This window comes from Artibeus jamaicensis, unplaced genomic scaffold (genome assembly GCF_021234435.1).
Source record: "Artibeus jamaicensis isolate MK-2021 breed Jamaican fruit bat unplaced genomic scaffold, CSHL_Jam_final contig_475, whole genome shotgun sequence".
NCBI classification, from domain to species: domain Eukaryota; kingdom Metazoa; phylum Chordata; class Mammalia; order Chiroptera; family Phyllostomidae; genus Artibeus; species Artibeus jamaicensis.
In genome coordinates, this window is record NW_026521852.1 from 934,524 (window position 1) to 950,401 (window position 15,878).

The 15,878-nt window shown below is 39.5% G+C and overlaps 1 protein-coding gene across 1 annotated transcript in view; it reads right to left on the minus strand.

Moving 5' to 3' along the window:
* CR1 (complement C3b/C4b receptor 1 (Knops blood group)) overlaps positions 1-15,878 on the minus strand; it is a 133,135-nt gene that overhangs the window by 89,716 nt on the left and 27,541 nt on the right. Inside the window, 5 exon segments of the mRNA XM_053667902.1 lie at positions 2,485-2,570; positions 3,853-3,955; positions 4,059-4,235; positions 8,480-8,875; positions 13,797-13,882. Of these exon segments, the coding sequence (XP_053523877.1) occupies positions 2,485-2,570; positions 3,853-3,955; positions 4,059-4,235; positions 8,480-8,875; positions 13,797-13,882 (848 nt within the window).

Below are 15,878 nucleotides of genomic sequence, written 5' to 3' on the forward strand. Positions count from 1 at the left end.
TCTTAAAAAAATTATGACAGTATGTCTTTGGTGTAGGCCTTTGATGAGATGAGCCAAATGAAATAAGATCTCACTGTCATTTCTCATTGAAAAAGTACAAAAGAAGTGGGTTATCTTGAATCTCCCTGATAGTTGAGTCTTCTGGATAATAAAACTTGACACACTTAAATTAAGTTCCAAAAGTTTGGAAGGAAAATATTTTAGAAATATTTTAACTTTATTAAAAATCTTTAGAAGAAAAATATCCCTTAGAAAGGTAACTCATTCAAATACTTAATAAATTTTACTTGAGCACTTATTCTGTGCCAGCCACTCTTCAGGGCCCTGGGACACACACGATAAAGTCATTGTCTTCCAAGGAGCTTACATACTTGATAAAAATTTTTACATAGTATCCGTGTGTACTAATCAGATTAAAGATATGAAACCCTTCCTTGATAATTTATTTATACTGGCCATCAATCTTGATTATGACAGTGTGCTGACACAATGAATTGGAGCATCTTTGGTCATTGTAATAATTCTTAGCAATTCAATTGTTTTCTTTTTTTAAAATATATGGATCTGCTTGTGACTTAATTTTCTTCTTTATTTTGACAAGGTTTCAAATTGTTACCTATTTCTAGTTGCTGTTTTTCTGTTTAAAGCAGTCCCATTCTCATTTTTATTGTTGTTTCTAACTAGGCTTAGGGTTTGGAAGAAGCTACTGCAATAAGGAAGAGTCATAAAAAATAAGAAATATAGTTCAATCAGTAACTGAGCTTTAATACATGTCCCTTAGCCAGCCACTTATTATGTCTCATCAAGAAATATTTGGTTTCATGGATAGCAGACATGTACATATAAGTCATATTCTTATAAGTTTTACTATAAAAAGTACATTTTCATGTCTGAGTATATTGTTGAAACCAGAAAAATAGAGAATAAAATAGGGACTGCCTTAAAGAGATTTGGCCTGGAGGCAGAAACCACAAGGAAATTAGGAAAGAACATAGGGAGTGGAGAAGGTGGAACTACAAAACCAATGGGGCTGAACAAGTAGAGGACCACCTGTTCAAGTATCTAGATTAAAATGTTTCCATTACTCAAAACCCAGAAAGCTTAGGTCATGCTTGCACCACCCAAGTAGCCAGTAGCTAACAGCCAAGTTTGCTTCTATACAATGCTTGCTTGCTCACATCTATAAAAAGACTTAGCTGTAAGCGCTTAGGGCGGCTCTCGTTTGCAGCTCTTATGAGCACTGTGTCTCCAGACACTCTGAGGGTCTGCCCCTGCGCAGGTTAAAACTTTGGCCAATAAAATAACATCTCTGAATCCTGAAAGTTTCTGACAATTTGTCTCTCACGTTGGTGGATGCAACATATATATTTAGCAACAAAAACATTGTAGTAAAATTTGATTGACATATATATTCCAATCTTTATGATCAAGAGATGAAGCAAGTTCTTGTTTTATATTGGGCAAAATATAAATGAGAAGAATAGGAGAACATGGTATTGATGCTACACATCAAAGACTCATTTTTCATCAGCTTATTACTTGTGAACATAGTTTATTTAGTTACATTTTTGAGAGTTTAAGGAATCTTAAACTGCTTATCTCATATAATGTTGCTCTTCACTTTGCCCTCATTCTTGCAATTGCTTCCATAACATTTATTTGTTTGCTCATTTTCCTGACTATCACTCACCTTGGAATAAATAAGAAGGGGATGGGGAATTAACTTATCTTGTTCACTGGTATAACATCAGTGTTTAAGAGACATTCAAACACATACTATGCACTCAGGAAATAGTTGTTTCAATGAATAAATTTTTAAAAATAGAGACAGATATAAATAGTGTGTTGAGAGATTTGGGGATCGGGTTTGCAAGGTGGAAGATTGAGATGAAAAGAAAGAACTATGGAAAAGGACAAAAGTGTAGTTATGGGGAGGGAGAGGCATGCAGATGGTAGTAGAAAAGTGTATTGGGGTAAGTGGTAATACAAAAAATATAATAGAAAGTGAACTATTAAAAGATGTAAAACAAAACTTGTGATGTGCATCAAATGTAAAAAAAGAATGTTTGTGTTTATATATTAGAAAATAAGCAGGAAAATTGTAGAACAATTGCAATCTGGTGGGTGAAAAAAGAAAGAATTAGGAAAGGAAGGAAAAAAATGAAGGAAGGAAGAGATTGTCAAAGATTCACATTATTTAATCTCGATTGACTTGAAAGGAAACTAGGATATATCACATAGAACACAGAATTCAAAATGACAGAGAGCAAATGCTTCCCCAAATTCATGGTGTACAGCAAAGTGCATCTCAACAAATTGATCACAGATAAATACTAGTAAAGTCAGCAACTATTTCACAATAATTCAGATAAAAAAACAAGACCATGAAGGGATGGCCATAGTATGGCCACCCATGTTTGCAGGTCAAAATATTAACCAGGTTAAAAAAAAGAAATTGTCCTAAAGTGTTTTCCTTCTACTCACGTTCACACACAGGGACACTGCTATTCCAAAGGCTTTCCATTCCAGCCAAGACACAATGACTAGCAGAATTGCCTTTTAGATGGAATCTAAAGAAGAGAAAGGTAATGAATAGGCAAGCTGGTTTAGCCAAAATGCCATTCAGTTTGCCAAAACTCTAAGCATCTTAAACCAACAGGTGACAGAGGTTTGCAGGCCACTCCAATCTGGACAGATCATGGCCTCTAGGAGGAGAGAACAGTAAAGCACTGTGAGCTGGTCACATAACATGCAGTCCCAGCCTTGAAGAAGGCAGGCATAGCAGAGCAGCCATCTCCTTGATCCTGGACTCAGACTTTGAGAAGTGAATCTTTAGCTGACTGTTCCAACACAAACCTGATAAATCTCTACTCATTGCTCTGATGGGAAACTCAGTTTTCTAATGCAATGGCCACCTAATTCTGATAATTTGAGAGCAACTAAAACAGTTCCCAGTTTGGACTGAAAAAACAAAACAGAGAATAATTGCAGAGAGAACAAGGGCTGTTCTTTGGTCTCTACATCTGTGATGGCTGTGAGGGAGGCTCACAAAAGCACACTGGGCCACTGGAGACTAGGTTTGAATACTCCAGGGGAAAAGGAAAGGAGATCAGAAATTACTTCGTATGAAAGCATCCAGAATTTTCAATGTTATGTGGGACCCTGGTGGCTCTTAAATCTTATTGGGTTCTGGCATTGGGTGCCTGCTGGGATTCTTTGGAACAGTCTGAGACAGGTCTTTCATGGCTCATGCTTGATCCTTCCCATGCCCAGATGTGCACACACTGAAGAGCACCAGATTCACACAAACAAGTTAATGGCCTTACCTAAAACGTCACATCAGCCACCATGATCACAATTCAGAACACTTAACCCAATGATAGATATATGATCTTAACCCAGTAGATATATTATTACATTAAAATACTTATTATTATACTTTTGCTCCTATTACAAATTCCACTTTTGATTGTTAAAGAAATGACCGATAATTCTTAAATAATCTTAGTATTTTAATAAGCTTTTTGTTACATATCAAACTTTTCTTGGGACTCTCCAGAACTTTTATTCTTCTCTGCTTAGAAAATATGCTTTTTTCAAACAATGTATAATATATGTATTCATAACCATTTATTATATTATCTTTATATATGCCATTTAATATATGTCCCAATTTTTCCTTCTTAGCTCATATTAGTAGTTCCATGTGTTTCTTACTTAGTTTTCTTACACACTTTCAAAATTTAATGTCCCTGAGGCTTTTCTTTTTCTACCCACACCAAAACTTCCCCCTTTGAATTAACTTCTAAGTCCAATTTCAGTCTCCAGAAGGCCTGGCAAGCTCACACTCACCCCTCATCACAAACGAAGGACACTTTTGCTCCAAGCTCGAGATTAAGTGGAAAGAGCACATGGCCATTAGGAAGTTCGTCCAGGAATTTCACACATGATTTCACTGAAAAAAAAAAAAAAAAAAAAAAAAGGAAAACAGGTAACCTAGGCAGATGGAGAATAAAGCCCCAAGCTAAAAACTTCAAATGGGAGAGGAGTGTATATACCTGCACATCTGGGCGCTGCGGGGCTCCAGTCCCCCTGGGGCGTACAGCGCAGAGAGGCAGCCCCTCTGAGGTCATAGCCAGGCTCACAGCTGTAGAACACTTCCTGCCCAGGGGAGAAGTTGTCCTTGTCACTGAGGGTGAGCTTACCATTCAGGATTTCTGGAGGTGGCTCACATACTGGAAAAAGAGACCCAAGTGCTGTTAATTGTATGAAAATCCCTTTTTTCTCAGTGGTAATCTGAACAACAGAATTATAATTTAAATCCATATATATATATATATATTTAATTTGGCTGACTAGTATCTTTATTTTATTAATGGCAATGAGAGAGAGAGAGAGAGAGATCAATTTGTTATTCCACCCACTGATGCACTCATTGGTCACTTCCCATGTGTGCCCTGATGGGGAATTGAACCTGTAACCCTGATGTATGGGAATGATGCTATACTGAACAGAGCCACCTCACCAGGGCTTGAAGGATTTTTTTAATCTTCACACTACTTTCTAGAAAAGCATCACCAACTTTTACTTTTTGGCAATAAAGAATGCTTGTGTCCAAGTCTTACCTAACAGATTTGCTAATTACTGACCACATCTAGTACAACAAAGAAGACTCACATCTTTTCTCATCCCCTTGTAACTCCTTTCTTGGTGGCCCCCTGAAATGACTTGGAGAACTCTGAGACTCTTTTCTATAATCCATATAGCCAGGTCTCACTTAACCATTCATTTCATGCCAACAAAAAGATAGGCAACCACTGAACAAAATCTTCTAGAAAAAGTACAGCTCTCCTAATGAGAGTGCATATTGTATGCAGCATATTGTAACTGAGTCTCTGACTGTCTCTTGAGGAGTTATTTTAACTTAGTCTGAATGTACTTGATCTCAAATAAATTATATGAAACTGTAGTGAAATGAAAAAAATCATTTCATTTTTGCTTAGAGAAGGTCAGTTCCCCTCTCTTGACTTCAGCTTTCTCAAATATAAAATAGGGGATTAGAGAAAATGGCTGCACCCAAACAATTTTGTAGCCCTTTTGAAAATGCTGGAAAGACGTGACTGTACTGCAAATCTTTGGGTCTGTACAATAACAAACAGGCTTGGAGCGGATAATTGGGAAATGTTGAGAGAGAGAGAGAGAGGAAGAAAGAAAAACATCAACATGAAAGAGAAACATCGATTGGCTGCCTTCTTGTATGCACCCCAACTAGGAATTGAACCTGCAATGTGGGTTCACAGAAAATTATGCCTCAGCATGGGTTGTACCTGGAGCCCTTGCAGATACTGATTTACATGATGAGATTTGACGCTTCTGAGCTGGTAAGATTTGGTTGAGATTCTGGTGAGTTGGTGCTGTGATGGATTAAGACATTTGAAGGAGACTTCCAGCCAAGATGGAGGCGTAGGTGGGAACACTGTACCTCCTCACACAACCAAGTTTAAAGACAACAAATTTTTAGTAAAAAAATGCAGCCAAAACACAGAAAATTGAACTGTACGGAAGTCTGACAACCATGAACCATTCGGCCAGACTGGTAAGAGGGGAGGAGGAGTCAGTGGTAGAGTGGGGTTGAGCAGGAAAGATCGGTTGACTGACCCAGGATCACAGGCAGTGGTTGGCAGATCCCAGGCATGGTTGGCAATGGGCAGACCCAGCGAGGGTGCAGGGCGGCTGGATGACCACAGTAATGCATTTGAGCACAGATAAACCAAGCAAAGGAGTGAGCGGTGAGACAGACCACTCAGGCCAGAGCCCCAGCAACAGGAATTAGAGCCTGAAAGCACCAATTGGAAAGACTTTGAGGGTCAAGGTGCTGGGAGAGTTTGTTGGAGAGATCCACAGGGTTCTGGAGGGTACACAAGCCCACACACCTGGAACCAGCACCAGAAGGGCCCAATTTGCTTGTGGGAAGTGGCAGAAGGGAGAAAAATCTGAGAGAGAGAGGAACAAATGCCATTGCCCATCTCTGACCCTGCCCCCACATACAGCCCAGCAACTGGGTTGCTCCGTCTTGATGAACACCTAAGGCTCCACCCCTCATACATAACAGGTGAGAACAGACCAAAACATTATGGCTCAAGAATAGCTTAAAGCCCCAGAGCCAATATTCTAAGTGACCAAGAGACAGCCAAACTTTCAGATGCACAGTTCAAAACACTGATGATCAGAATGCTCACAGAACTGGTTGATTTTAGTCACAAATTAGAGGAACAAATGAAGGCTAAACTAATTGAAATGAAGGGAAATGCACAGGAAATCAATAGTAATGGAAAGGAAACTGGGACTCAAATCAAGGGAGTAGACCAGAAGGAAGGAAAAAAAGGACCAAACAGAAAACAATGAAGAAATAAGAATTTTTAAAAAATGAGGAGAGGCTTAGGAACCTCCAGGACATCTTTGAACATTCCAACATCTGAATTATAGGGGTACCAGAAAGGGAACAGGAAGAGCCACAAGTGGAATACTTATTTGAACAAATAATAAAGGACAACTTCCCCAATCTGGCAAAGGCAATAGACTTCCAGGAAATCCAGGAAGCTCAGAGAGTTCCAAAGAAGTTGGACCCAAGAAGAAACACACCAAGGGACATCATCATTACATTAGCCAAGATTAAAATGAAGGAGAGAATCCTAGAAGCAGTGAGATATAAGGGGACAGTCACCTACAAAGGAGTACCCATCAGACTGTCAGCTGATTTCTCAAAAGAGACCTTACAGGCAAGAAGGGGCTGGAAAGAAGTATTCCAAGTCATGAAATCCAAAGACCTACATCCAACATTGCTTTATCCAGGAAAGCTTTCATTTAGAATGGAAGGGCAGATAAAGTGCTTCTCAGATAAGGTCAAATTCAAGGAGTTCATCATCACCAAGCCCTTATTATATGAAATGTTAAAGGGACTTATCTAAGAAAAAGAAGATAAAAATAAGGACAACAAACTCACAGTTATTAACAACCACACCTGAAACAAGGCAAACTAAGAGGACAGCTGGATCAGGAGTGGAACCGTAGAACTGGAGATCACTAGGAGGGTTAGCAACAGGGGAGTGGGAGGAGAAGTGGGGAGAAGGTACAGAAAATAAGTAGCATAGATGGTAGGTAGAAAATAGATGGGGGGAGCGCAAGAATAGTATGGGAAATATAGAATCTAAAGAACTTGTGACACATGGACATAAACAAAAGGGGGGGAATGGTGGAGGAGGGATGCGCAGGGTGAAGGGGAATGAAGGGGGGAATAGGACAACTGTAATGGCGTAATCAATAAAATATATTTAAAAAACAAAGAATAAAATAAAATCGGGGATTAGACTAGATAAATGATGTTGGAAACATTCTGAGGCCCTAAAAGCCATGTTCAGGGCTCATTAACCCCCTGCCTGTCTTGATTAACAAAAGCACAGCGATGTGATACTTAAATGCTGCGTTGATTACATTTCTGTGAACCACCTGCTTCACATCTCTGCATTCTCCTTTGACTAGACTGGAAGCCTGCAAACTACAATTGCTTATCTTTCTTTCCAGCTGGGTTGTGGTTAGACTTGGTCAATTGGTGGAATATATAGCAAATTAAAAGGCAGGAAGATGATAGGCCATTCTTCTTCTAGAGGAGGCTTGGGAAGTAGCAGTGTTGGTGGTCCTTGCTGGGCAGTGGCAACATCACTTCTAGCAATGCCATGGCTTTGGCTCCAGGGACCTCAGCTGCATCCTGGAATCTACATCAGCTTTGGAGGAGAAGCTTCTCAGTGACAGTTTTAGCAGTGAGTGTAGCTGTGTGTGGGCTACCCCAGAAGTAGGGCAGCTTCCTGCACTCTGCAAACAGCCTTCCTCCATTTGCTCTTCCTGCCTTTCCAACAGTCTTATATCCTATTATCTGTACTAAATCCCCCACTCCTTGAATTACCTAGATTGCCTTTTGATTTCCACGGTTCTGGAGTCAGGCAAACTTGGATTTCTGTCTTTAGTCTATGACTTAGTATCTGTTTAATCCTGGAAAGTTTTCTATCCTCTCTAAGACTCAATTTTCTCTGTAAATCATGAAAGAATGGTAACTAGGACATGCCATTGTTTTCAGCTTATATTTTCATGCCCAAACAGAGAAATCACTTACTACTGTACTCAAGAGTAACTGGTAAATGATGAAAAATGGAGATAGTGACAAGTTCAGAGAACTTCTGTTTATTAGAATCCTAAGGAAACCTCACATTCTGTGATGGTATTCAGCTTTGTTTTTCAACTTGAACGCACACACACTTACATGCACAAAAACACACACACTGACTTAATTTTATGCCTCATCCCAAGAAACTTTACTCACACCACTCACCACCCAGAACATAACCCCCAGAACATACACCAATACCCTGGTCCTCCTACAGCTCGGGTCCTCTGCAGGCCCCTTCAAAGCCTCAGTCAGACTCACCCCGGGAGCAGCTGGGCAACTCTGGCTCCCATTTGTTTTGGGCCTGGCATCGCACACTGGAGGGTCCTTTCATGACAAAGCCAGGCTCACACCTAAACCTCACGATTTCATTTAAGGAGAAGAAGCTTCTGTTCTCAGATACCCTTATTCCATTTTCAATGTCTGGAGGGGTGCATTTATTAGGTATGAGGCACTGAGGTGGAGGGCCGCTCCAGGTGCCAAAACGATTGTCTTTGCTGGTGCAATATATTGACTCGTCACCCACGAGGACAAACTTTTCCCTTGTCTTTGTAGGATTGCAGCGATATTTCACCACCGTTCCGTAAGGAAAATACTCTCTGTTGATGCTAAAGAAATCCCCGTGGGAGATGGCTGGGGGTGGCTCACATTTAATACCTGGAAAAGGAAACAATTTAAATAATAGTGAATGGACATAACTAGTGAGAACATTCCAATGAATTACTAACTAAACTATTGTCATTATAACATTCATTATTTGCTATTAACCTTTGCTAACATGTAGATTAGATTTTACAAAGTTGTAATTGTTGTGCAAAACAAAAGCATAATTCTGCATTTTCTATTTATATTATTTGCTATAAACATCTATTTATTAACACAATTCACATTGTTAATATTGCATATTTTTATTTACTTGTTTTTCCCACTTTTTATTGTTTTATTATAAAATGATGCCCCAATTACCCCCTTGCTCTCCCCTCCCCTGTAAACATGTCCATTTATTAATACAATTCACATTCTTTTCATTGCAAATAGCACTTATTTATATGATGACATAGTTTACACAGTGTTCCCCTCACTCTTTTCCAATTGTTTTCCTCTCATTTTTGTTAGAAATGAAATCAGAATAGCTTTTTAAAGAAATAAAATCAAAAGATCCTTGCCTTAAATAAAATATATAAGAAAAGAGAAGCAACACAGACATGTAGCAGTAGGAAATAGAATTTGAATATATTTGCATATACACAAGAACATTTATGAAACTGTAGACTACTGTATTTTAAACATTCAAAAAATCTAAATGATATAAGTGCAAACATAAATTACTAATATTCATTTACAAAGATAAAGAAAGTTGCAAACAGGGAGGGTGGTAAAGAGTGGAGAGAAAGGAAAATAAGTTATATTCTACTTGTATAGTGGTTTTATACAGTGTCACTCACGCTAAATTGAATTAGGTCACCCAGACTTACTTTGCCTATAAGGCTCTAGGTTAGGGTTGAAGCTTAAGAAACTGGCCTGAAATTTGAGGGCAGAAGTGAAGCAATAGCCAATCTCCTCTGAAGGTCATCCTAGGCTGGAGGTGACTGGGGGACAGATGCAGAGGACCTGGGGATTTGGTTTGTTGTTGCTCCCCATTTTTTTGCATATAGCTCCCCAAAAATGCTGGACCTGCTCACATACACTGAATCCTGCCCATTGTTAGATGTGTCACTATGAACTTAGAGCAGCAGAAGCAGCAGTTGTGAAGAGCCAGCCATCCTTACAGTTTTCTACACCAGCTCCTCACAGTTCTACCCCAGCAGCCAGGTGTCTTTCTCCTCGTAGAAGTTCCAGCTCTGAGGCACCTGGTTAATGATGCTTCTCATGTTTTTAGACTAGGTGCTCACACAGTAAGTTCTAATTCCATAATAAACCTCTTATTTCATAATTCTGGTAGTTTTGCTTCTGTATTTGGACAAATATTTATCCCAGGGTAACAGAGGAAACTATGATTGGTTCTCTAATATGATTATTATGATTATATTTAAGTAATGAATGTTAATGCTACTATGGAAAAGGGCACACAAATAGTTGATGGCATGCAGGGACAAATGATCACCTAGCTATCACATGTAGCCATCTATAAGCATGGAAGCAAAGCTTTGAGAGACAAAGTGGTTGCTGTCCAAGAATATTTCAGGGAGGCATATCCTAGGGTTGGTTGCTTGCTTTCAAGTACAGGAGAGAATTTGAGAGAATGAAAATGGTGAGTTCAAAGTTTAAATTCCTGGTCAGTGTCTGGATCTGAAAGTCTATATATTTGCACTGAAATACAATTGTATCCCATAGCCACAGGGCAAAGATTTCTGAAAAACAAATCCAACATCTAAGCCCGTGGCTGAATTCTAATGCAAATTGAATTCACAGCTTCACAGGGTCTCTATGATAGAGTTGGAGCAATGCTTGGAGAGGATTCTGAAAAGTGAGCTGGAGATACATGGACAGATTCCAGTGAAGCTTGGAATAACTTCAATAACTTGAACCTGGAAATTCTGCTGAGTTGTCCTTTACTAGGAGAAGCAGCCCTTCCTCCCCTGTCTGAGAAGGTAAGCCTCCACTTGCCTGAAGAAACTCTAGTAGCCCCTCTGTAGGTAGCTGCCCTGATATAGTTACCAGAGGAAATATAGGTGGTCTAGTTAGATTTGAAATTCAGAAAAATAATAACAAATTTCTAAGTGTAAGTATAGCCCAGGATTGCATGGTGCATATCTATACTCTAAAAATATTAGTTTATCTGAAATTCAAATTTAACTGGGTATAGTATGTTTTTATTTACTAATCATGGCAACTCAAATGATAACAACTCATGCTCTTCCTCACTACCTACACCTACCACCTCACATCCTTTGACCAGGATCAAGTCCTGGCAGGACTGGAGGTGGAGTTGGGTAGAGAGGGAATAAAAATTATGACTCATGAGAGGTGCAAACATACCAAAAGAAATGAGATTCTGATTTCAATGTGTTAGTCTGAGTGTGGATTATACTGAAAAAAGTTGAAAGGCCAGAATTCTACTAACATACCTCAGAGGAAGAAACCCTATTAATATGGAAAGGGGCATGAGAACTACACAAATTAACTAAAGAAAGACAAAGGTAGGTCAGGGGCCTGCTGAGTGCTGCCTAGCATGGCACTCAGCTGATCGGAGATGCAAGCAGACCATGAGAAACCTCTGGAAAAAGAAAATTCTTGCAAAGGTTGATTAGTACCTTATTATTTACCCATACCATAAAGCAGGAGTGTGAAACTAATTTTCACTGGGGGCCACATCAGCTTCATGGTTGCCTTCAAAGGGCTGAATATAATTTTAGAACTGTATACATATAACAACTCCTTAACTTGGGGCAAGGAGCTCAGTGTTGTTGCCTGGTAGAAACAAGGTGCTGGGCCAGATAAAACAAGGTGGAGGGCTGAATTCAGCCCACAGGACTTGTGTTTGTCACCTGTGCCATAAAGGGAGAACACAAGGCCATGAAACATATCTTGCAGAGGTTAAAGTTAATCCCAACTTTTTCCACTGTCTATTTTCACACACCCCCAATTTTTCATAGAAAGTATGAATAGATATAAGCTCACCCTTTAGAGGTGGTTGGGGTCTTTCTTTTCCTTCTCTCATCCTACTGTGCCTATGGAGTGGCTTTTCTTGTTTGTTCTTTCTACTCAGTAAAACCTGCTTTTCCACTTTCACCTTTTATCTGTCTAACTTGGGTCTTGAATTACTTCCCATGCAAAGCCAAGAACCCTCTTGGCTCTGGGCACAAGTCCCCAGTAGGAAATAGGGAACTGAGAATGCAAGAGTGGGTTAATTTTAAAAGACCTGATCAGTCCTGGTTGGTGTAGCTCAGTGGATTGAGTGTGGGCCTGTGAAGCAAAGGATCACAGTTTGATTCCAGTTAGGGCACATGCCTAGGTTGCAGGCCAGTTCCCAGTGGGGGACACATGAGAGGCAACCACACATTGATATTTCTCTCCCTATCTCCTTCCCTTCCCCTCTCTTAAAATAAATTTTAAAAATATTTTAAAAAAAAGACCTGATCACTCACTCCTTAACTAAGTCTATAGGGTTGGGTTGGGGATGGGTGGAGAAATGGGTTGAAAGAGAGACCTTTCTCCAAGACTTTGAGAAATACATTCACATAGGAGCTCCAGCATCTTTGAAGAACTCTGAAATGGCTCTTCAATGTAGGCCAGCATGACTGTGGGAACTGTAGCTACTGAACCAGTTTCCTTGAAATTAAGGGGGATGAAAACACCTCAGTGTGGCAGAGACCAAGTGGCAGCACTTAATTGCCAGAGACAACTGAAACAGAAATCATAATGATTTATCTGCAGAGACTTTGTTGTCAGTTAATTGATCCCGGAGTCTCAAAAAGTGAGATAGATGAATAGTGGACTAAAGTGTTAGGGTTGGTTTATACAACCAGAAAAAGTCTAGGGCTGGTGATATGAAGGCTTGTGGTTATTCATCAGCCAGTTCCCAGACTTGAAACCCATTTACAGGCACAGAGGTGTTTGAAGAAAGGGGAGATTGGACCTTCATGAGGAAGCACCCAATTACACATCCAAAAAGGTATATGTAACTTTTCCCCCTCGCCTTCACCAAAGAGGCTTAAAACCATTTACCGGGATTTGGATATAAAAAAGGCTTGCAAAATTAGAGATAGAGATGGAAATAGAGAAATAGATATAGATGTATTATTTTTAATAAAATGAGATCTTGCCATAAAACTGTTTTGTCATTTGTTTTTTTCATATAAAATATATGTAATAAACATCTTTATTTGTCATTAAGAGCTTCTCCATATTTTTCTTTTATGACTCAATAAACTCCCAGTATGTAAATGTCTTTCTCCTAATTATGTGTGGTATTCATGTTTCCTAGGATATCCTATAAAGTCCTTTTTACCATGTTTCTTTCCTTGTAGTATTTATTTCTAAAGTATATTTGAAATACATAGTGCATTTAGGTTACTGTAACAATTTTGCTATTATAAAGAAAGCAGCAATGAAAAGTTTACAGTGAACACCTTACAAAAATCTGTGTTTATCTCCTAAGTATGAATTCTAAGAATTGGGCCAAAATTCACATACATACCCACTTTTGAGGCTTATAGTACACAGTGCTTTTCAAAAGGATTCGTGAAACCCTTAGTACCTGAGAATGTTGGTTCCTCCACAGCTTCACTAACCTCAGAGAGCATCATTTTATAAATCTTTCTTTCTTTGCTAAGCAGAATGATTATTACACTGGGTATTGCATAACCAACAGAATTCCAAATTATTGAAGTAAAAATAAATTTTAGAGGCTTTTATACATTTAAGTCCCAGATTCAGAAAAGGCACATCCCAAGATAAGAGAGAACTCAGTGAAACAGTTGCCAGGAAACCCACAAGTACTTTGAGGATACTAGAGCCATCTTCCACTATCTGAAGAACAGAATGAACAAAAGGAATTCAACTCAGATTTTTATAAACCCAGATGAACACCTAGAATCTATTGGTAAAAATAATAGTAAAGAATATTACAACTTACTCTCACAAATAGGTGCTTTGTTATCCCAGGCGACAATATTGCCTACAATGATGCATGCAGCAGAGGATTCACCAATGAGTCGGTATCTAGAGGCAAAGAATAGTGAATGTTACATTCTAAGTTCACAGGTAATGTCCCTGCTTAGATTGCTACTTACAAAAAAATCACAATCTTGAAATATTCAGAAGAACAAGTTCCATTTATTGAAGAGCTATCAATTTCTTGATTTTATGTTTGTATTTGGACTTAAAAATTTTCTTTTGTGTACCTTGTAAACTGAACGGGATCTCTCTTCTTTATTACCTTAAGACACATTTTTATATAAATCCAAGGTCAATAAGATTCATTAAGATAGAACCAAAGGAAATCCAAGCAGAACAGAAACAGTTGAACACTAATTTTATATTTTAAATATTAAAGGTAGAGATTCTCCATTAGTATGCCCCAAAGTGTGCCAGACAACTTGAAAAAAAGACGCTTCTTTGCTTCAACAGACTCTGTATACTGATGGAACACTGGGCTGAACAATTTCATGAGAATTGGTATAGAGTAGGGCTAAACTTGATGCTACTACAAGTTGAGACAAATAATGCCAAATAACAGTCAAGTGTTATTAGGTATAGATTGAACATTGTCTTATAAATCTATATAAAAATAATGGCAGCACAAACTTTATTCAAACAGCAAAACAGGCCAACTGGAGCTCAAATGGGAAATGTGAAAGCAGTGGATGTCATTTAGATAGTGGGTAGATTCTGGCCTTCTTTGTGGGATTTAGTTCCAATGACAACTTAGTCTTCTGAGCCTTGCAATGCCATTCTGACCTGCTTTGTTCTTCTGGCTCCATGTAAGTCCTCAGTGGACCCCTGCTGAAGCTGCCTGTGAAAGTGAAAGTGCTTTGCTGGGCTGCCTGGTGTCACTAGATGAAGAATGGGGGGATGAAGAATGGTTGGGATGAAGAGTAAACTCTCTGGCCTGTCCTCTGGCTTCCTGGTGGCAGTGAGCTTTCCACTTCATCTGTGTTGGTGCCAACAGGGGAAGGAAACATCTATCTAGGCTGTCTTTAGTGGCTGGGTGGAGGACCCGGAGACATGGGTCTGGGAGGTTTTTCCCATTGGTTGAAAGAGAGACTTCAAGCTTGGTTCACCTTCTGATCCTAAATTGGTGGCTCACTGCCATGGGTGTAGGGCCAAGATACACTGGCCCTGGGATGTTCTCTGCTTTTGTGAGGAGGACACTAGGCCTTGTGGCATTCTTGCCATAAGAGAGGAGACCATCTTGTTGCTGTCTTGAAGTTTGGGTCTTGTTATTTGGGCTCTGCTAACACTGCTGCTGCCAGCAGAATAGGGCCAACTGCTGCTGGCTGGTGTGGGGCATGAGATGTATCAGCCCACCAAGAATCTACTATTGAGAGAGCTGTTGGTGGAATAGGGGTGGAGTGGAGCCTGCTGCTTCTCGTGGGCTTGGGACATGGAAGAGATAGCCTTCCTTCATTCTTGATTTCTGCTTATGTTTCTAATGTGTGCATACTGGAGTACCATTGCCACTAAGAATGGATCTCACCACTATGTCTCTGCTTGACTTCTTCTTTCCTAGTCCTATGACCAGAGAGCAGGTCCTCTCCCCACTCCCCTTCTCTTCCAGCCCCTTCCCTTCCTTCCTGCTCTTCCCTTCTTTCTCTGCCTGTTGCAGTTTCCAGCTTCCAGTCCTATCCAAAACAGCACCCAGTATTGGAGATAAAAGGAGACCCGGGGAACTCACAATGGTGTCAATTTTTAAGTTCTGTGGACCTCAGGAATTTACCTCTTTCCAAATTTTGTGTTCCTTTTAGTAGTTGTATTTGAACTGTTTCTAGGGTATTTAGTTATGTGTACAGAGAGAAGCAGAGAAAAGTGAATCTTCCCATCTTTTCCTGAAACTGGAAGTTTTTGCTATATTATAGAAATTAGCATAGTTAATGGTTTAGAGCAGTGCTATGTAAAAGTTTTAGTTGCATGGAAATCACCTGGGGATCAAGTGAAAACTGGTTCTGATTCAGTGGATATGAAGATTCTGCATTTCTAACAAGCTCCCAAAATATGC